Raw genomic sequence first — 21,278 nt, forward strand, 5'->3', positions numbered from 1 at the left:
CCAATTACATGGTTAAACCACAATCTGTTCATCTAGCATTATTTGATGGATATTTTGGTTTCCACTTTTTAGCTACTATGATTAGTGCTTCTATGAACATTCATGTACAGATTTTTGTGTTTTCTTTACCCATTGCTATTCTCATTCTTCTGGAATGGATGACTGTAGCTCCAGCAGCCATTTCAAGCCACGAGGTTACTATGAAGCCACGTATTAAAGGTGGCAGTGGAGACACTGCCACCCCCAGTGAGAGCGGGACTGTGGCAGAATGGTGGAGCAGGTGAGCGGGCGGTGACAGGCTAAGGCGGGTGCGAACGGGGCCCCATTGCCCCGCCAATCGCCCTGCAGACAGTAACCAGCGGTGGCCTGGCTCCCAGGTGCTGAGGGAGCCAGGCAGGGGGCCAGCCCCGACTGATCACCCTACAGGTGGGATGGTGGAGCAGGTGAGGGGCTGGTGCCAGTGCCAGGCCCAGGCGGGGTGCCAGGCAGGGCTGCGGGGCTGCAAGGCGGGGGGTATGAGCTGGGGCCTGATCTCTGTAGGCCACCCCAAGGGACCCACCCATGCACAAATTCGTTTTCCGGGCCTCTAGTGAATATATAAATGTAGTCCACGACTGATTAAGAAATACAGAAACAAAAGATCAACACCAGACCTGGGTGACAGATTTTCACTAAAAAACACCTTACTTCATTTGATTACTTTGATTTTTCAGTTTTTCTAGATCTACACCAATCACATCATTCTCTCCCTTCCCCAACCCCCGCCCTACTCCTCACACACATACATCAAACATTAAGCTAAATGTACACACGTATACTGACAAAATGCCTCACCAAGACAGCTGGCGAGGGTAGGTGGGAAGGCCAGAGTTGTTTCATTTTTGCTCACAGTTTTCAGCAGGTCAATAAATTCTTTTCAATGATCATCCCTTACCTTAGCCATTAAGTTTTTGTTTGTTTTTATAGGAACTGCTTGATATATAACTAACTTAGTTCAATTTACTGACTGAAAAACAGCAACACTAAACATATATGGAGTGGCTACTCTATGTTGTGTTAACTGCAAAAACCAGTACTTACCCTGTTCCAAATTCTAACTTCTATTGCCTCATATGCATGTCACAAGGTTAGCTGAAAACCACCCCATGGGATGCACTATGGCTTTAAGAAATAAATTATACACAAGGTTTGGGCAAATGTATGGCTACACATAGCAGGAATCTCATGTATATGGATTTAAAGTTTCTCCTTTGGGAATTTTGCAAGCAAACAAAATGATTTATTTAGCCAATTCAAATGAACTATATCAAAACACACAAAGGCCTGAAGAAAAGATTAAAATGAAAACAAATAATTCAAAGCACTTTCTGTTCTAAAACATTTCACTTAGCTCTACAAAGACACAAACAAGGTGTGGTCGTTTTCTGAGAAGAGATTTTACCACTACTTACTCCCAAGATAAACACAGCCATAAAAAATATATTAAATGCTTCATGTACATCTGGACGAAATTATTTGTCAATCCTTTAGTTACTAATGGGAGGATCATGTGTAGTCAGACTCTAGAGCATGTAAAAAAAACCAACATAGATCATTCAGAGTTATGCTGTGCAGTATAGTAGCACTATACCACATGTCTTTTTGAGCACCTGAAACGTGGTTAGATTACAGTGGTCGGCAAAATGCGGCTCACAAGCCACATGCGGCTCTTTGGCCCCTTGAGTGTGGCTCTTCCACGAAATATCATGTGCGGGCGTGCACGTACAGTGCAACTGAAACTTCGTGGCCCATGCCCAGAAGTCGGTATTTTGTGGAAGAGCCACACTCAAGGGGCCAAAGAGCCGCATGTGGCTTGTGAGCCGCAGTTTGCCGACCACTGGGTTAGAATGAGTAAGAAACTAAATTTTCACTTTAGTAAATTTAAAACTTCACACTTGACTGTTATTGGAAAACTTTAAACATGGTTAAGCATGTTTGGGACAATTTAGGGTATGTGAATCTACCCTTTCAGTGGTATAGTTTATGAAATCTAAATATAGGTCAAGTATTTCTGATGAAAATTTTTACAAGTAGATATACAGTGGATTCTGAACACTTGGTATGAAAAGAAATGTAGAATATCTCATTAATATTTGTGTACATTGATTAAATGCTGAAATAAAAGTATATAACAATATTAATTTCACTTTTTTAATGTGGTTCCTAGAAAATTGGAAATGACATAGAAGACTTACATGGTATTTCTACTGGGCAAACAGTGGATCTGAAGTCTAAGAATTCTAATGCCATCTGCTGGATGCACTCATATAAAACAGGCCCATGAGAAACTGTAAAACAAATTATGTTAACACTTGAAGAACTCTGGGTCTGCAATGGAAGACAATGTAACAGCTGGGTTCATAAAACACTAAATGATCTGCTGTTAAAGAGGGCATAGAGGGGATAAATGGTAATGGGGAAAGAATTTTTTTTAAAAAGGCATTGAGAATAGGTTAAAAGTTTTTGCAATCCTAGAGAAAATCTCAGTTATTAGTTGACAGTGATTATGAGCCAGTACACGGACTGCTTTGCTATGTCCACCCAAGGTGCTCTGAGAAACAAAAGGTTATTTGAGCCCGGCCAGCATGACTCAGTGGTTGAGTGTTGACCTATGAACCAAGAGGTCACGGTTCAATTACTGGTCAGGGCACATGCCTGGGTTGTGGGCTCAATCCCCAGGGTGGGGCCTGCAGGAGGCAGCTGCTCCGTGATTCTCTCATCACTGATGTTTCTCTCTCTCCCTCTCTGAAATCAATAAAAGTTAAAAAAAAAAAAAGGTTACTTGGTGGCCTCTTCCATGACTACTGGCACCCATACTCATGGGCTTATTGCTGCCTAACTAGCCTTCCCATCCCTTCTCCACAATTTGCCTTGAGTCTTTCTGCTCTACTTTATATAAATTCTTTCTCATATCTGTCTGTTTTCCTTCCTCCCTTTTTTGTTTTTCTTATGAGTCTAGGAGAGCTAATAATTCTTTTAAAAAAATATTCCAGTTTTTCTTTTTGTCTCTTCTTTTGTTCTATAAGCTGTTCCAGTGGTTCTATAGTTTTAGCTCTCACATTTAGGTCTTTGATCCACTTTGAGTTGGTCTTGTTTATATGGCATGAGATATGGATCAAAATTCATTATTTTGCATGTGGGTAGTTAGTTGCCCCAGAATCCTGTTGAAAAAGCTATTCTTTTCCCATTAGATACTTTTGGCACCAGTGTCAAAAATCAGTTGACCGTAAGTATATGGATTTATTTCTGAACTCTCAATTCTATCCCATTAATCTATGTGTTTATCCTTATGTCAGTACCACATTGTTTTGATTTCTGTAGCGTTGTAGCAAGTCTTAAAATTAGAAAGTGTGAATCCTCCAATTTTGTTCTTTTTCAAGATTGTTTTGGATAGCCTGGGTTCCTTGCAATTCCATATAAATTTTAGGATCGGTTTGTCCAATTTCTATACAAAAGGCAGCTGGGTTAGTTGGTTTTAATGTATCTATATAATAAAAGCCTAAGTGACTCTTAAGGTGGAATGACCAGAATAACTGGTCGCTATGATGCACACTGACCACCAGGGGTCCTGGACTGCGAGAGAGATGTCTGACTGCTGGCTTTGGCCTGAACCCCGGGGGGATTGGGCCTAAGCCAGCAGGTGGACATTCCCTGAGGGGGTCCCGGACTGCAAGAGGGTGCAGGCCGGGCTGAGGGAAACCCCCCTCCCCAGGGCATGAATTTCGTGCACCAGGCCTCTAATATTTGATAAGAGGTATTTCCCTGATTAGGCTGACAGAATGACCATTAATAGGTCTGCAACTTTGTCCAATATGGACCCTAGATGTTCTCAGGAATTTGGGAATTTTGTCTAACACTGCTTGATATTGGAGCAACAAGACTGAGTATAGAAGGCATTGGAGAAAGCATGAGTCTGCAGCAAACCTGAGCCTAAACTGTGTTCAAGTCCTAGATCTGCCATTTAGATGCCATATGACCCTGTACAAGTCACTGACCCTCTTTACACTCCAATTTGCAATCTGTAATGAGAACAAGGGCACTTATGTCAACACCACTGTGCTGTGGGAACAGAAAACATGTGCACCACAGAGCCCAGAGGAGGGTGGGCTCCTGTGGGTGCTTGGGGGACCTATAGTAGCACATTCTTACACGACTCACTGGCTTGGGAGGTGGCTGTAGGAGCCTTGTGGGCCTGTGTGCTGCTGAAAAGATGATACTGAGATGTCCTCTTGGAAACTAGATCACTTCGTCGCCCACTCCTCATGTGCCACTCTTTGACAGGTGATAGTTCCTCCTGATAGATGCTCCATCAACTGATCTGGAAGCTGAATCCATGGAGAAAAGACATCTACATGCTAACATTTGCAGAAGGAATGGAGCCCTTAAATCTGAGTAAGTCACGGGAGCAGGTATGAAAGACAGGATTACAAACTCCTTGATGTCAAATATTAAAGAATATTTCTATTCCATCACAGCTTACACTTAAAGCCACACGAATATCTCGCCATACAAATTGGAAAGAAATGAATGGCCACGTGGCCACAGATTTCCCAAGGTACCATTCACCTTCTTCCTTGCTGACAAATCCAACCTCTATCTTCTAGGGAAAGGGCAGGAAAATAAAGTTATATTTTGGTCCCTAAAATCAAGTCATTTTCTCTGCTCTGGGAGGAAAAGATACCACCAACAGCATGGACCCAAGTCAGAATGCTTTTTAAGTTCATGTCACTTGTTTATAATATGATATCATATCATCCAGAGTTTCAAAAGTGACCGTGGGGGCTTGTGGTGGGCTGCTGGGAGCAGGAGTGGGTGACGTATGTGAACAGCTGGGTTCATGGCTTTGGCCAGCATCACTCTGTGCAGGTGCAGGTCTGCTCCATGTCTGGCTACTGAAAGAACCAGTTCTCTTTTGACCCACAAAGTAATCCGACGGTGGGGCAAACTCAGGATCTCTTTCAGCCCGGAGATCTGACTGCCTCTTCGACCAGTACCCAAACGAAAATTCTAGTAAAAATAAGAAAGAACTGTATTAGAACTGATTATGAAATGAGATGAATTTATTGTCATTACTTTTCAATTATTGTATGTATTCCTTAAAAGCCTCCTCAAATTCTCTGGAAAGCAAGGATAGCAATACAAAAAGGTAGTATGAAGCACATGCAATGCCTACTGAAGTATAAGGAACCAAGCTAAGGGAGTGACTACTTCCTGAAGGCCAAAGGTTCAAGAAAGGCTGTGTGGAGAAGTCTGCAGGCTCTGGAAACACTGCCAAAAAGGCACTAACATTAAATTTAAGAGAGAAATGCAGAAAAATTAAACACTCAATCATTTGCTTGACATTATGTTGCAGGTACTTCATAACAAACAGTGTTGTCCTCTGAGCTTTAGACAAGAAGTAACCTCTCCAAATCTAAGTTGGTCTTTCATCTCTATTTCCAACTGAAATGTGCTAAAAACACAATACATTAAAATATCAAACCTTCATAAATTTTGAAAGCAGTTCTTAAGAAATGACATTCCAGAGCTGCAATGAGGCAGCACAAATTTCAGAAAACTTCCCCCTCAAGCACTTCAAAAACACAAAACCCTCATCCTTCGACATGATGCCTTATAAATCCTGGTCTTTTATAATCACCCTTTCTAGTGCTTCTGTTTATAAACAGCTCTGCCTGGGTATCAAGAAGGAAAAAGTTCAAGGACCTCAAGAATTCTTTAAGAGTCAAAGGACCACAAAGACTCATCAGAATCACATTTGGATCAGGAGAACCAGAAAAATTTCCTGTGCAGGGCCCATTCCTAGAGAGGTTTTTACACCTTGGAGCAACCCCTACCTCCCCTCCGCCCCTCTTACCTTTTCCTCTGTCCCACTCCCGGACGTGTGGCACTCCGGGCCTGGTATCCTTCCTCTCCTGAACGATGACTTCTACTTTGCTACGCTGGGCAGCAATAGGCGGAGTTGGCATGGCCTCTGGTTCTGGTGGCAAAGGCCCAATAACATTTCCATCTATTTTTTGCAAGGGAATAAGACTTCATTATAATAAAGCTTAAAGCTACTTAATTTTTAAAAAATAGAATATACTAATCCTGGAAGTAGAAGTAATAACCAGTATTTACTAAGCACCTACCATGTCCCAGGCAGTGGGCTAAGTACTTTGTATATAATAGTTCATTTAATTCTGTAACAACCCTAATAAAGCCAATATTAGTATTCCCATTTTATCCCCATTTTGTAGATGAGAAAAATTAAGCTCAGAAATACTGCACAGGTCAAAAGTGACAAGAGTCAGGACTTAAACCCAAGCTGGATGGATTTCAAAGTATCTATATCCCCAGACCAACAAGCAAAAGACCAGAAATCCCTGTTACTCAACTAAAGTAAATCTCAAAGCAAGGGGGCTTGGGGTGATGAAGAGCTGGAGCCTGGCGACAGGCTGTAGACTACTCAATTCTGGCCATATTTTAAATGAAAATGGATTTTTTAAAACACTGTGGTGACATTTCACAACTTGTGGAAATGACAGATGTTTAGGAGTAGAGCAAAAATAAACAACATAAAGAGCTTAACATGTTACAGGGAGACAACAGTTATATGAAACTAAACGGATGATTTTCCAATTAGTAAATGTTTCTGGTTTCTTTCAAAACCAAATTGAATTAAAAAAACAACAACAACTCAAAAACTGAATTTCTGTTCAGAATTAGAAAACAGCCCATGGCTTAGCACAAGCTCCTGTGAGGGCTGGAGGCTTCTATATGCCTCTAGCACCCATACTCTCCTTCCTTTTGGGACCAGAATGCCCCGTTTCAGCTGGATACAAGGCACCTTGCCAGAGAGGCTGATTCCCCAGCCTCCCTGCCTTATGGCTATTGGCCTCCCTGTGTTCTGGCCATTGGGATGTAAAGACATAGGCTCTGCATGACTTCTGACTCACATTCCCCAAAGGGAAGCTCATTCCCTTCCCTTTTTCCTCCTTCCCCAAGGCTGAATCATGAACAGGTGCTGGGGAGCAAGCTTCAACTGTTCAGGTTAGAGCAACCTAGGAAATGACAGAACTGGAATCTGAAGACTGGATGGCCATCTGAGGCAGATACACTACCTACCTGGACACCCACCACCTCTGAAATGTTAAAAGGGAGAAGCAGATTTCCCTCTAGTTTGAGGCAGTCTATGTGGGGGTCTCTTTGTCGTGACAATTTGGCCCAGACCAACATAATTCACAGAATGAACTAGTTTGAACACATTATTTAACAGTGTTTCCAAGTGTCTTAACAGTCCTTTCGTAAGCTGACCATAGTCATATTTGTAAATTATTTAATTCTGACTTTGTGATGTATTTCTCCTTTAAAATAAGTTAATATATAATCAACAAAAACTGCAGCCACAGCAAAACAAATTAGGTTTAAAACATGTACACAACTAAACGAAGTGTGATTTACGAAACTGTTCTATTCTATGAAGTGACTCAATTTACTGTTAATTTCCTTATCTATAACCTAAACTATTCCCTAGGGTGTCATTCGCATCACACTGGTTATAAAAACTGCTCCTGTCAGTACCTTAGAGGTGCTTTCTTAATGGCTAATTTCTCAGCCTTATTACTGAGACATCAATGGAACTAAAATTTTTCCTTTTGAAGTTTATTAACATGAGCCATGACATACCTTTACTTTCTTCCTCTGCTCCATCATCTTTTGATACTTTCATCTTTTTCTGTCGAAGTTTGGCAAGTCTTGCTTCTAACATAGCCTTTCGCTTTTCTTTTATGTTTTCTCGTTTTGTTCTCTGGTCTGTTGTCTGAAGAGAACAGAAAATTATAAAATTATTTGTTTCAAGCCAAATTCATAATACTTCTTTTTAAAGAACAATGAAATAATTTTATTCTAAAAATAGACTAATTGATTTTCATGCCACCTCTAAGAAGCTATCCTTGAGATCACCAAAATGAAGACTCGTATTCTCTTACACAAGGCCTCAGCTGTTTTTTGAAGTTTAGAAAGCATTCACAGAGCATTCTGAAAGGTTTAACATTCAAGAAAACCAACCAATTCTGTTCTACTCCTTAATCCCTCAAGCAACTTTCTATTTTCTTACCTAGACCACTCCAAAAATATATTAAAAATCAAATTTAAAATTACATGAGTTACTTCTGGGCAGCCATAATCTTAAACCTTGAAACACCAAAATAATATGGCAATTACAGCTATGAAACCTATAATTGTATTCTGAATATCAATTTAAATCCCTAATTAATTTACTAGATTTTTTTTGCAGTATGGTCCAACAAGAAACCAACTGCTCAAATCTTTCTTTACATCAACTCTGAATTTAATTTGTACCTGTTCACGCAGCATCTCTAAAGTTTTCATTTGCTTGTTTCTTAACTCTTTATCTCGGGCAAAGGCAAAATATCCAACACCAAGTTGCCGGGCCTCTGAAATAAGTCAAAATTACATGGGAGATTATAGATTTCCCTGATCAGTAAATTATATCCTACAAGAAATTTGGCAAGAAGAAATATAGTGATGTTTGGCACAAGTTTTTAAAGAGAAAAAGCAGATAAACAAAAAAGCAAGTTAGAAATAGTTTTCATCCTGTTTGCCAAGTGATAAACATAACAAAAATTCATTAATTTTCAGTCATTGACTGTCTCCACTTCTCTTGGGGAACAAACCCTTGGATTAATAGACCTTCTGTTAAGACATTTCCAATATGAGTATTTTTTAGGCTATGCAGTAAACAATGGGGATAGCTTCAATTTCCAAAGCAGAATCTTTTATTTCTACATAGGAACTGCTGCTTTATGAATGAATACTTTCCTTTATGCTTGTCATTAGTTCAAGATAAAAGCATGATTTAAAAGCTGCAAGATGATTATACCATTTTCACGAATGTCTTCATAATGTATGGGTCCCATTGGCCTTTTCAGGGCCTCCCGCTCTTCTTCCTCCCATTGCTGGCGCTGAAGTTCTTTTCTCATGTCTTCAGATAGTAAGGTTTTTTCATTAGCAGGACTAACAAAACTAGTAGGAGAAAAGAGCAAAAACTATCTTCAGATAAGAGCTGTAAGATAGCAATGCTTCAGTTCATTAAATTGAATCATGAATCAGTACCTCTAATTGATAAAAAAGACAATTCCTTACAGAGGTTTCTGACCCACCAGATAATTGGGAAATAGGAGAAAATGTTTTCACCTTTTAAAAATCAAGCAGATTTGTTGCATTAGCATAATGGAATTTTGCCTGCACTCAAGACAAACCACTTTCCTTCCCACCCTGGTCCTGGGCTGAGCAGAGGGAGGCTGCCCAGGCAGGGAGGAGGAAGTGCAGGCCTCTTCTGGATGGTCTTCCGTGCAGGGAGGAGGAAGCACCTTCACCCTGTGGCCTGGCCTGTGCCCTGTGTTCTGTGAGATGGCTTAGGGATTCTGCCCTTCCTCCTTTGTGCCAAGCCCACGCCCACCTGAACCTGGAGGACTTGGACAAGGTGGACCTTCTCCCAACACTTTGCACATAAAAGCTGCTCTTAGTAAGAGGAATTTTATTCCCTAGGATGTTTTAGCAAGTTATCTCTTAGGTGTCTTAGGCCTCACAGAAAAAGAAAATCTAGCTGTAAGGCCCTACTTTAAAATCCAAAGATGTATAAAGAAAAAGTTAATACCCTGGCTGGTTGCTCAATGGTTAGAGCATTGGCCTGCAGACCAAAGGGTCATGCGTTCAGGTCACAGGTTCGGATGCCAGTCAAGGGCGCATACCTCAGTTGCAGGCTCCATCCCCAGTCCCCAGTTGGGGCATGTGTTTGGTAGGCAACCAATCAATGTGTCTCTTTCACATCAATGTTTCTTCCCCCGCCCCCCATTTCCTCCTTCCCCTCTAGTCTCTCTAAAAAAAAATAAAAAAAATGAATGGGAAAAAATATATATCTGCGGTGAGGATTAAATAAAAAAAGAAGAAAAAGCTAATAAGCTAACTGCCTCCTTGCCCCCCACTTGCTGTGGAATAACCAAGTGTGTATCTTAAACACCTTTCTCCACAAAGCTTTGTTGGTTGATTTGGTTTAGCTTATTCTATATCTGTTACTCTGTAATTAGACAGCATTCCAAGTACAGGCATACTTCACTTTATTGTGTTCTGCTTTATTGCACTTGCAGATATTATGTTTTTTACAGATTCAAGGTTTGTGGCAACCAAGCACCAAACAAGTCTATTGGTGTTACTTTCCATACTTCTTTCCTCCTTTTCCTCTTTTTTAAAGTTGTGTGTCTCAGTTTTGGGGGTTTTGTGTGTGGTTGCCATTAACTTCATGACAAAGTTGCATATGCCAGTACATAGTTTCTTTCTTCTGAGTACATTTGATCTCCATACACTGATTTTTTTTTAGACATAATGCTATTGAGTACTTACTAGACTTTAGTATAGCATAAACATAACTTTGATATGCAATGGGAAACCAAAAACTTCGTGTGACTTGCTTTATTGCGTTAGAGCGATACTCACTTTATTGTGGTGGTGTGGAACTAAACCCACAATAGCTCTGAAGTATGCCTGTAAACAGATATAGCTCTAACTCATCCCTTTTAGTAGCTACATGATATGGATCATCCATTCAGGCTGTTCCCTGAGTGTGGATTATGTGTGTATGTGTACACTAACTATGAATAAGTGCTTTGGCAAATATTCTTATACATTAAAAAAAGATCTCCTTACTGGGGCACTAAAGATAATTGACTAAAGACAGCCTTGCCCACTAAACTAGCCCTATGTCTGTATTTCAGACCTGGGCAAAATTTTGCATATAACACACTTACAGCTTCCCCTGAAGATTTTTATCCATCTCCAACAGATGTGGCAAATCCTTTTTCATGCAGCGCCGGGATCGCCCTAAGGAATCCACATAGTCCACCCTGAAATAAAGTGAAAAGATGTGAAGGCTTTGTACAGGACATATAGTTCCCTAAGTTAGGAAGTTGGTACACAGTAAAAAATTAACGTAGGGCTCACAACCAAGAAAACCCCTCAACCTGAGAGACGACTATCAATGATAAGAACATGCTTTTTAAAGTTAAAAGTTGACACACAATAAACACATTGTGCCCTTTATTAAATCTGTTTTAGAAAATGCACAAAATGATTGATCATGTATGTCTCTGATTCCAAAGAGAAATACCCATACAGATCCTTGCTGCCACATCTCAGAACTTACTTTAGGAAATTCCAAATAGTTTATCAGCATCATAGTAACTTCCCTTTAAACCAGACTCTAATTTAATTTCCTCAGTCTTCCCAAATCTGACACTTTACTTTTTCCTTTTTTTCTTCTAATTAGTATGATTCTTCTCAATGAATTACAACTTTATTTCTTAATATAAGTTACAGTATTTTGGAACTCTTTTTAATTAGGAGGAAGCCAAGCAACACACTCTCTGTACCAAAAATCACGTCATCAGTAGGCCAGTCTGTTACCTTTTATCGCTTGTTCCTCTTTCCTAATCTTGTCCAAACTAGATAGTAGTTAGAGAAGTCAGGCAGAGAGCAAGGCAAATGAAACACTTAGACTTTTCACAACAGGTAATATGGACAGATTTTCATGGAAAAGATTTCATTTGCATTATGATGCAACAGATTTTATTTTTTTAATTATGGGCAGGGAATTTCCCATAGACTTCAGTAGGGGGCAAAAACACAGAAAGGGGCCAGTACTGCTGGTGGACCAACTCAATGTCAGATTCCCATGTATGTGACCTGGCTTTTGTAAGCAATTTCTTTCTTTTCACACATGCGATTCCAATTGTCAGTCCATGACTTAAAAATCTGAATGTTTGGGATCCACTGCTACAGTCCTAAAGCTGATTAGCACAAGAAATAAAACCTCCAACTGCTGAAAGCAGTTTCTTTTTTTTCTTCTTTTCCTTTTTAAAAAAATGACTGGAGGGAGAAAACCATCTATCCAGATGGTCTAAGTAATTATTTACACTATTTTTGCAGGAACATTTTCCAACACCTGGAATTTAACTACTGAAAGGATTTTATAAGCAGTTACAATTTTAGAGCCTAATTTAAAAACAAAGTGTCAGAACTGCTTGCAGTGTCTTCCTTTTCCATATGGTGGCAGTGACACCTTCAACTGCCCTTCAAACTCTTCAAATCACTGACAAATTGCTATAATCTTACAGGCATTAATAAGGAAAAGAAAAAGGCACTAAACCTTTCAAAGGAGATGGGATTTCGACTATGAAAAGCAATCATCGGTTATTCTGTTTCTGGAGAAGGCCTCAGAAACATGCAGATCCCATCAAAATAGAAGTGGCAAAGCAACAGTCAGCAACTGCTCTATGTAATCAGACACTGAGCAAGCTCTCGGGGAAACAATTACTTGAGGTACCAGAGTAACACGAGACCTCATGTCATCCTCAGAGCACGCTGGGGGAGCTAAAGCACATGCCCATGAAGTGCTTCACTAACAGCAGCAGGCAGGATGCTGAAAGTACCAAAGTTTGCCTCAATTATTTTTCTGTTAATGAGGCCAGTTATGTGTCAATAATAAAGAAAATATAAGACCCAAAGGAGCAGGAAATATTTAAGTGCTGCCAGAGTGCAAGGGAAGAATCACTAAGAATGAAGCAGCACTGATAGAAGAGACGGCATTGCATGTGCTTCTCTGTTGGTTGCTTACAGCAAGCATGCAGCCCGATAACCTCCCCAAATATAAGTTTTTAGAAGGTGGGTAAGAAGACACCTGCTCTATCCCAACACACGCTTTATCTGGACCGATGTGGACACCCTACCTAGTATGAAGAGGTGCAGTCTTTGTGGTCAACAGGGACTGCTCTCTTCAACTCATAAATGACCCCTGTCCACTGGTCCCAAAGCTGACAAGTCACCAAATGCTGCAAACAATCCTAAGCAGTTCCTGACAAAGACCCCATGATGAGGAAATATTTGAGCCTTGAAGAGAAGACAGGTGAGCTCTGCACAGGCACGAGGGTGGGCAGGCAGAGTACCAGGGCATTTTCATAGGGTCAGTGCATCTCTACATGGTTTTAAGCACTTATAAACAAGTTTCTAAACAGCATTTTAAGTAGAGAATATCTTCAGAATGGAATCTGCATTCTGGACTCTTATTGACACATTGGTCTCTTTGTAAGGAAACAAATAGATTGGTTTCCCCATTATTCACCTACATATAGATAAAATTCAGAATAATTTCAGTAATAAAGATTTACAAATGTCTGCTTATACTCCACAGACAGTAGTTTCTTGGGTATTCTAAAATACTCTTACTTCGTGAAGGAAGTTTAAGGCAAACAATCAGGGGAAGTAGGCATTGACATCAGTGCTTAAGAGGTAAGGAAAGTGAGCCTCAGGTTGGTGAGGAACTTAATCAAGGTCCCACTGCCCTGGCAAGGTAGAGCTAGTGCTGTCCAGGTCCAAGCCCACAAAGCCTTTATTAAATTGCCAGAAAATGACACAGCCAGAGTAAGGCTTACTAGAAGCAGAGATCACCACTGCCTGGACCAATGACTCTCCCTGAAGTCTGAGGAAGGACATGGGTAGCAAAGGGACATGCTGCTGACTAAGCAACGCTTTTACATCAATGCCTCCTGCACCTGGCACATAGCAAGAGCTCAGTCTTTATTTGTCATTATTTCTTCATTGGAGCTACTGCTTCTACATCTGTAAATCCAATCTTACTTAAAGTGGAGTCTCAAAAGAAAAAAAAAACTAAAGAAGGATAAAGAGAAATATTTTGTTAACAACAAATGAAATCACTCTTAAAAAGCAAATACAAGCCTGACAATGTTAATATGACCAAATCACATACTATCACCAACCATTCTTCACTGGGGTCCTGGGGAGGAGGTATATCTGTTTCAGAAAGATTTTCTTCATCCTCGTCTCTTTCTCCTGCCTTTCTAGAATCTCTGTTGGCACCAAATGACTCCATTTCTTTGTGCTTGTCTATCATCTTCTGCGTGAAATCCACAAGGTACATATCCTCCACTTCTTCATCTAGAACATAAAAATCAATTATCAGATTCTTGACATCAAAGAAGAAAACCACACATGGAATTGATATGAAGCAGTCAGTCATTGATGGGTGGCTTCACGTCCCTGAAGATTCACTAGTTGATGACCCCACCCCCTGGAACACTTACAGAGACAAAGCCACCTCAGGACCTGCCAGGAAAGTTATTAATAGGCCATTGGGAACATAGAGCTTGCAAAAAGTCTTTAAAAAGCCTGAAGTTTCTGCTGCTTTGTCAATACACTGAGTAAGCAATACTGTCTCAGAATGTCATTTTAAGATAACAAAACCATTTGATTTCAAGAGACTCATACAGCCAATTACATACTACAGAAGGAGTGCATTTCTCATGTTGTCAGACCAAAACAATAGACCTCTCTAATCAGGTGAGCTGAATCACTTAATCCTAATTATACTGTTATGGTATGGTAAGTGTTTTAAGGGTCATGACATAGGTTGAAAAAAAAATAATCTGAATTTTTTTCAATCCAATGAACAGCACTTTCAGACAAGACATGTTGCCAGGATCTACAGGACATACAGAAATGTGTGAGATGCTATCTTCCTCAGGACTTATGATCTACTTGAGCTAAAACATACAATGAAAAGTTAAATAGCAATCCACGACTTAATTTAACCCAGAATGCCTGATGTATTCACAAATAATGTTGACGTGAAGTTTCCCTGTGTGGGATTTCAGGTACAGTCACTTGAGTTTTGAGTCTTTTTGTCTGAGATGGAACAGATATTAGGTTCCTTATAAGCAGGTACCAGTATTATACCCTGGACAGTGAAGAATAACTGAAGCTTCAAAACATAATTTGCCCAAATATGTAAGCCCAATATGCCTATCAGGAGGTGGGCCTGCGGTTTGGACAGAACCAAATCCCTATAAGGATACTCTTTTGGACCTGAATCCCATATTAACCATACAAGTAAAGTTTGAATCAAAAGAGAAAAGACCTGAACTTTTTCTTAATAAAGGCTTTTCCAGACAATAAAATTTTTTTTAAAGGACACAAATGCCTCAAATGGAAAAGAGATGTACTTTCTCAGGGCTGAGTTACAAGACTCATAATATTGAGGCCACCTGGTGAATGGCCAACCTGCTGCTGCTTCAAGAAGGCAGCACCTCTCTTCATGGCCGCTAGCTTTGGCGTTTCCGATCTCCCCATGCTGATTCCCTGCCAGGCAGGGAACATGGCCTGCTGTCTGAGAAGAGGGAGCTCGGCTGGGTGAGCAGCCCGTGACTGGGGTCCAGCCACCGCTCTCCTGCTGCCCCGCTGCTCCCTCTCCTAGCCCCTCAGGCCCAGCCACACCAGGCTGCCTGCCAACTCTGGCCCTCTCCTCCCTCTGCTGATCTGCTCTCGCCACCCTCCCTTCTGCAGAATCCCTTTCTCCAGTTATCCAAAGCCTTCAAAAGCCCTATTAGAGCCTGCCTTCTCCCTAAACACTTCCACATATGCCTCCTTTGTAAACTGCTTTGCAAACACTCTTCTACTGTTGTCTAGCTGTAGCTTGGGTTTTCTTTCTCTGGGGGGTATGAGGAAAGTGATTATATCTTTTTATCATTATCATTTAAAAAGCACTCGTAAGCACATCACACAAAAAATAAAAAATAAGAGAAAAATAGAGCAATAGCAAACAACCCTAGCACCTTGACATAGCCATAATTCCTGTTCTTTACACAGCTGTAATTGTTCATAATTGTGGCCTATTTAGACCTTGTTTCCTAACTTTGCTTTGTTCTGTACCGTTTCCCTCTACTGATGAGACCCTCCCCTCTCTTTAGGGCAGAGAACCTGGCTTATGTTGTACTTGCTTGTTCCCTCAAAGCACCCAATACATGCCCTGCACCCACTAGGCAATTGGAAAATTATTGCTGATTTTCTTATCTCTGGCACAGAAAATAAGCAGTTTGATTTTTTAAATTTCTCCTTATTCTTAGTTATTAAGAAATAATAAAATACCATAGGGATGTATGAATTATAGAAAATAAAGAAGTATAAATAATTTTTTACCTATAAAGTCTCCTTTGGTCATTTTTTCATATAATTTAGCTTTTTCTTCCAATTTCTCCCTTGGAGAAAACAGAACAAGTATTAGAAATGTCTTATTAAATGCTGTCCCTGAAAAGACTGCTCCACTCTCGGCTTCACTCCTGGCAGCCGGGGAAGGAAGGACCTGACTGGCAGCCAGAAGGCCCTGATCAGCCCTGATTGCTGGTCAGGCGTAGGGACCCTACCTGTGCACGAATTTCGTGTACCAGGCCTCTAGTTAATAGATAATATATAATACTATTTTATCAGTGTGGTTATATAGAAGAATGTCCTTGTTAGAAGATATATGTCGAAATATGTAAAGTACAATGCTTTACAAAGTTTCTCTATACACACATGAGAAAGAGAATGTAAAAAGATGTTTATTTGTTAACTTAGGTGAAGAGTATTACAATGTTCTTTGTACTCTTCTTTCAATTATTCTGTTGATTTAACGTTTTTCATATTAAAAAGTTGGGGGAGCCCTGGCTGGTGCATCTCAGTGGTTAGAGCATTCACCCTAGGACCAAAGGGTCTCGGGTTTGATTCCTGGTCAAGGGCACATACCTCATTGCAGTTTCGCTCCCTGCCCACAGTCAGGGCATGTGCAGGAGGCAACTAATCCATGTGTTTCTCTCACATCGATGTCCCTCCCTCTCTGCCTCCCTCCCTCCTACTCTCTCTGAAAAGCAATGGAAAAAATATCTTAGGGTGAGGACTAAAAAACGTTTGGGGAAAAATTTGTTTCTAAATGCTAACATCATATGCCCCTAGCCCAGAACCACACTCCCATGCACTTCTTAAACACTTGATGATCTTAGTGCCTAAAAGAGGCTCAAAGTGGAACTCTGTTTCATCTTTTAAACTGAGGCTATGTCTTACCTTCTTCTAAGATTGTAAATACATCTGCAAATCACATTATTTTTAGAGTCTATTTTATAGTTACAGAGTATTTGGCTAGAAGGATTATAAAAATTTAAATTAGAAATGAAAAAATAATAAAAGTTGAATTTTCATGTCTTTGCTTGGGCAGCTTCAGTGATAACTTCACTGACCAGAGTTCACCTTTACCTTGCTTTGTCTAAAGTCTTCTGTTCCTCAATCTTCTGCTCCGCATCCTTCTCAGCGCGATTTGAAACTCCTGCATTCTGTTTGTTCCAGATACTTGGTTTCTGGAGAATTTAGGAAAACAAAACAGATCCACCAAATGATGCAAACATCTCTACTTGTACATCAGAAAAAAAACAGAAACCATCAGATCTTCTGAATCAATGGAGATAACTAGATCTCCCGACAGCCAACTTATGTCCTGCGAAGAGTGTACATGGCAAAGCTGGAGTTAAAAAGAAAAGCCCTGAATTATATAAAAAGTTTCTTTATACACTGCATAGGGTTACTTCTTTATCTTTTATCTCCTGAATGACTCAAGACTATAATGAAAATGTATATATTACAAATAATTAGTAATACAAATAATATATACCATTACCTATAAAATTGGAAAACAACTCTTAAAGACCCTGATATTTTTCGCTATGTTTCTATATTATCTGTTTGTCTGTCTGGATTTATAGCACATACGTAACTAGATAATCTTCCACAAGAAACAAACCACTTATTAAGAGCATGTACTTCTCTCACACAAGTTCTAAAGAATCAGGACATTAAAAGGTGCTTTCCCCTAGCTGGTTTGGCTCAGTGGATAGAGCGTCGGCCTGCGAACTGCAGGGTCCCGGGTTTGATTCCAGTCAAGGACACATGCCCAGGTTGCGGGCTTGATCCCCAATAGGGGGTGTGCAGGAGGCAGCCGATCAATGATTTCTCTCTCATCATCGATGCTTCTACCTCTCTCTCCCTCTCCATTCCTCTCTGAAATAAATAAAATATATATGTATTTTTTAAAGGTTCTTTTAAATAACCTTACTAATTTCTATTTTAATATTTAAGACATCTCATGCAGATGTTCAAATACAAGACAGGAATTTTTCCTTAATATTTATATGTAGCAGAGACCACAAACACTTAAAAACAAAACAAACAAAAAAACAACAACAACAACAACAAAACAAACCTCTCTCCTGGCATTATTTCAGATCAGTGGAGACAATTAGATTTTATTTTACCTTATTAGTTGTTTTTGGTTTTCCCAAAACTCCAGAATCTTTTAGAAGTTTTTCTTGTTTGAATTCTTCTTGTTTTCGAAAGAGTTCGGCTTTAAGGTCTACCAACTAAAATAAAACCAATAAACAAACAAAAACACTTATTTAATTCTATGACTGACTGGATTTCTAAGTTATTATAATTCTCAAAGCAAGATTCCAAGTTCCTATAAATGGACAAAAATGGATAAAAATTAGAAGTTTACATGTAGAATTCAATACAAAATAAAACTAAGCCATATTTCATCCTCGCTCTGTTGGAAATGTACTTTTACTCTAACTTTCAACAGTCAAAGGCTTTTTTCTGGGCAAAGGGAGACTGATAAATCAAAGTAAATAAAGTCGGCATCTTTTAGAGTAAAATTCAGCTAACATTAAACACCTTTCTGATTGGCACTGCACTTTGCTTTTATATATGATATAATATCATGTAATCATCACAACAATTTAATATTTCTATAGGGAAATTTCTTTGTTTAGCAACTGAGTCCCCAGTATGTGCCTGGCACTACACACTGAAGAGTGGGATACAAACATGAATTAGACATACTCCAGCCTCATATGAAGCCTACGATCTAGTAAGAAAGGAAACCTATAATACCAGTAAGAAGTAATTAATGCCCTAAGAGTGGTAGAAAGTAGCATAAAAGTTCAGGTAAGGGAGCATTTCCTTCTGTCCAGAGTGATCAGAAGCAGCCTGGAGCTGAACTTTAAAAGATAGGCAGATTTAACAGCCAAATATAAAGTGGAGTGAGCGAATGGTAAGAATGCTTCCAAGTCTGTTTTAGTATCTTCCAGAAACTCTAAGTTCAACTCAATCACAGGGTTCAAGAGCAGGGACTGCCAGGGCAAAGGAAACAGCACAACTGAGTGAATACCCAGGTCTAGCCCTCCGCTGTACCAGTCACCACTGTCTACTCTGCACAAAGGGATATAATGGCAACTTCTTTTTTACGGATCTGGTACAGTTGCTTATATACATGGGCGTTTGTAAATCAACGTATAAAGCCCAGCATCGTGGACTGAATTTTACGGGAAATCAAAATGATTAAGTCCAAATGGAAGAGATCAATTTAAAAGTAGCCTTAGCAGGAATAATGCAAAGGGCAGTTCTTCCCAGGACCTAATATTCTGAATTTAATAAAATTAAAAGCCTTTCACCTTTTCTTCTAAGCTCTTAACCACATCAATTACCTAGCCACACATTTTCCTATTCTACAACTTTAGAATTTTAAAAGGAATCTACTCAGAAAATTGTCAATTCCCAGCTGGCATTCCTATTATCATTGCTAATTTTAAGCTGTTAGGATAGGATTAACTTTAATATATATATATACATATATATATATATATATATATATATATATATATATATATATATATATTCTTAATCCTCAAACATAATAACACCAATTTTCAGTGTGAGATGAGGAAATGGGGTTCAAATATTGGGACATGTAGATTTTTCCTTATACTTCCCTTACATCCTAGTAACGCTGCAGTAAATTCAAGATTAAGTCAAAGGTCAGGCAATGTGTTCTGATATAATGAAAAAGGCAACCAAACTGAGTGAGCCAGCTCTATCACCAAGAATTCTGTATATACGCTGGGAATGCACTGCATCTTCCTACTTCCTCATGTATAAAGTGGGGATCTTACCAGCACCTACTTTGGAAGAAGTCAATGCGACCGTGCATTCAAGTGCTGGCACTAAAATAAGTACACACAACAGGTTTTCTTCCTAGAAGTACCTAACTTAAAAAACAAAACAAACAAACAAACAAAAAAACAGCCTCTTGCTCAGCAGCGTGGCTCAGTGGTTGAGCTTGGACCTATGAACCAGGAGGTCCCGGTTCGATTCCCGGTCAGGGCACATGCCTGGGTTGCAGACTCGATCCCCAGTGCATGTAGGAGGCAGCCGATCAATTACTCTCTCTCATCATTGATGTTTCTGTTTCTTTCTTTCTTTCTTTCTCTCTCTCTCTTTCTCTCTCTCTCTCTCTCTCTCTCTCTCTCGATGTTTCTGTTTCTTTCTCTTTCTCTCTCTCCCTCCCTCTCTAAAATCAATAAAAAATATACATTAAACAAACAAAAACCAGCCTCTTCCACCCTGCGAGACCTGACAGCACCCAGGCATCTGCATTAACAACGATTTAGTTCCTGGTCAGGGAAAAGGTCACACTGATGTTGGGGAGACCTTCTGGTCTCCGGGAGGGAGAACCGGGAAGGGGGATGTGCATGCTCAGCAGGCACAGGCCCGGGTCCTCGGCGACCCGCAGGAAGACGGGCTGGCAAGGAGGCCCGGACCGGATGTCTCGGTGGGAAGCAGGAGATGCCTGACAGGAAAGACACCAGGTCAGGTGCGTGTCTGAGGGGGAAGCCCGGTCCCAGGGCATATCCGACCGGGGAAGCCAGACTCGGGCTCCTGTAGGTAAGAAAGTTGGCCGGGTTTCCCGTCCGAGAAAAGCCAAGTCCGGTTCCTGTTCGAGGGGGCGGGGCCTGGGTCCCCGAGTTAAGAAACAAACCAGGCCAACAAGATGCTTGGGAGCAGGAAGAACTCGGAGCCCGTAGCATCAGCTACACCCGCACTCACCGAGGAGGCCGTGACTTCCAAAGGCTTTTTCCTTCGGTCCATGCTGGAGCCAGAGCGTCCCGGCCCAAACCGAATCCTTCCCACGTCCCCGCAGGCTTCTAGGCCCGCCCCCGGCGCAACCGGAAGTGTCTGTCAGTATAGCGACGCTCAGTTTACGACACTAAGTTTACGACGCTGGCGCCAAATTAGGACGGTCGTGATGTGACGCGAGCGCGTCTGTCACCGTGTTGAGAAGGTCGGGTCGCCGGTTGAAGCTGACTGCGGAGGCCATCTTGAGTGCGGCAAGCGGCAGGGCCTAGCTCGGCACCATGTTGAGAAGGTCTCGTAACGCAGGCGCGAACGGCGCCATCTTGAGTGGGTCATATAGGGGCGGCGAAGGCGCTGTTTTAAGGAGGGAGAAACGAACTGGAACGTTTTCCTGGCGA

The 21,278-nt window shown here is 40.6% G+C and overlaps 2 protein-coding genes across 11 annotated transcripts in view; both read right to left on the reverse strand.

Annotated features, from left to right (window-relative positions):
* The window catches only part of CUNH3orf20 (chromosome unknown C3orf20 homolog), a 61,746-nt gene extending 57,409 nt beyond the window's left edge, over positions 1-4,337 (reverse strand). For 7 of the 10 annotated variants that reach the window (XR_004971532.1, XR_004971531.1, XM_036332301.1 and 4 more), the window contains exons 1-2: positions 4,198-4,337; positions 2,235-2,327 (exon numbers count right to left, since the gene is read on the reverse strand). The gene's annotated coding sequence lies outside the window, so the exon portion shown is untranslated. Of the gene's footprint in view, positions 1-2,234; positions 3,641-4,188 lie in introns of those variants that run through there. The other 3 variants (XM_036332298.1, XM_036332299.1, XM_036332297.1) reach the window with 3 other exon arrangements.
* A 143-nt stretch (positions 4,338-4,480) lies between these two features.
* Positions 4,481-20,997, reverse strand: CCDC174 (coiled-coil domain containing 174). Its single transcript, XM_036332305.1, has 11 exons — positions 20,854-20,997; positions 18,225-18,329; positions 17,173-17,273; positions 16,084-16,142; positions 13,869-14,046; positions 10,845-10,940; positions 8,921-9,063; positions 8,380-8,474; positions 7,705-7,837; positions 5,894-6,046; positions 4,481-5,046 (listed from the first exon to the last, which is right to left on the reverse strand). Exons 1-11 carry the CDS (start codon positions 20,893-20,895, stop codon positions 4,760-4,762), a joined length of 1,392 nt encoding a protein of 463 aa, XP_036188198.1. The 5' UTR covers positions 20,896-20,997; the 3' UTR covers positions 4,481-4,759.
* Between the last annotated feature and the right edge of the window lie 281 nt (positions 20,998-21,278).

Source organism: Myotis myotis, unplaced genomic scaffold (genome assembly GCF_014108235.1).
Source record: "Myotis myotis isolate mMyoMyo1 unplaced genomic scaffold, mMyoMyo1.p scaffold_m19_p_13, whole genome shotgun sequence".
NCBI lineage: Eukaryota > Metazoa > Chordata > Mammalia > Chiroptera > Vespertilionidae > Myotis > Myotis myotis.

Coding starts and splice junctions, on each gene's coding strand:
- CCDC174 (XM_036332305.1), bottom strand. CDS start 20,895: ATGGACCGAAGGAAAAAGCCTTTGGAAGTCACGGCCTCCTCG. Junction 16,143..17,172: donor AAGACTTTAGACAAAGCAAG/GTAAAGGTGAAC, acceptor GTTTTCTCCAAG/GGAGAAATTGGAAGAAAAAG. Junction 5,047..5,893: donor GGAGTGGGACAGAGGAAAAG/GTAAGAGGGGCG, acceptor TATTTTTACTAG/AATTTTCGTTTGGGTACTGG.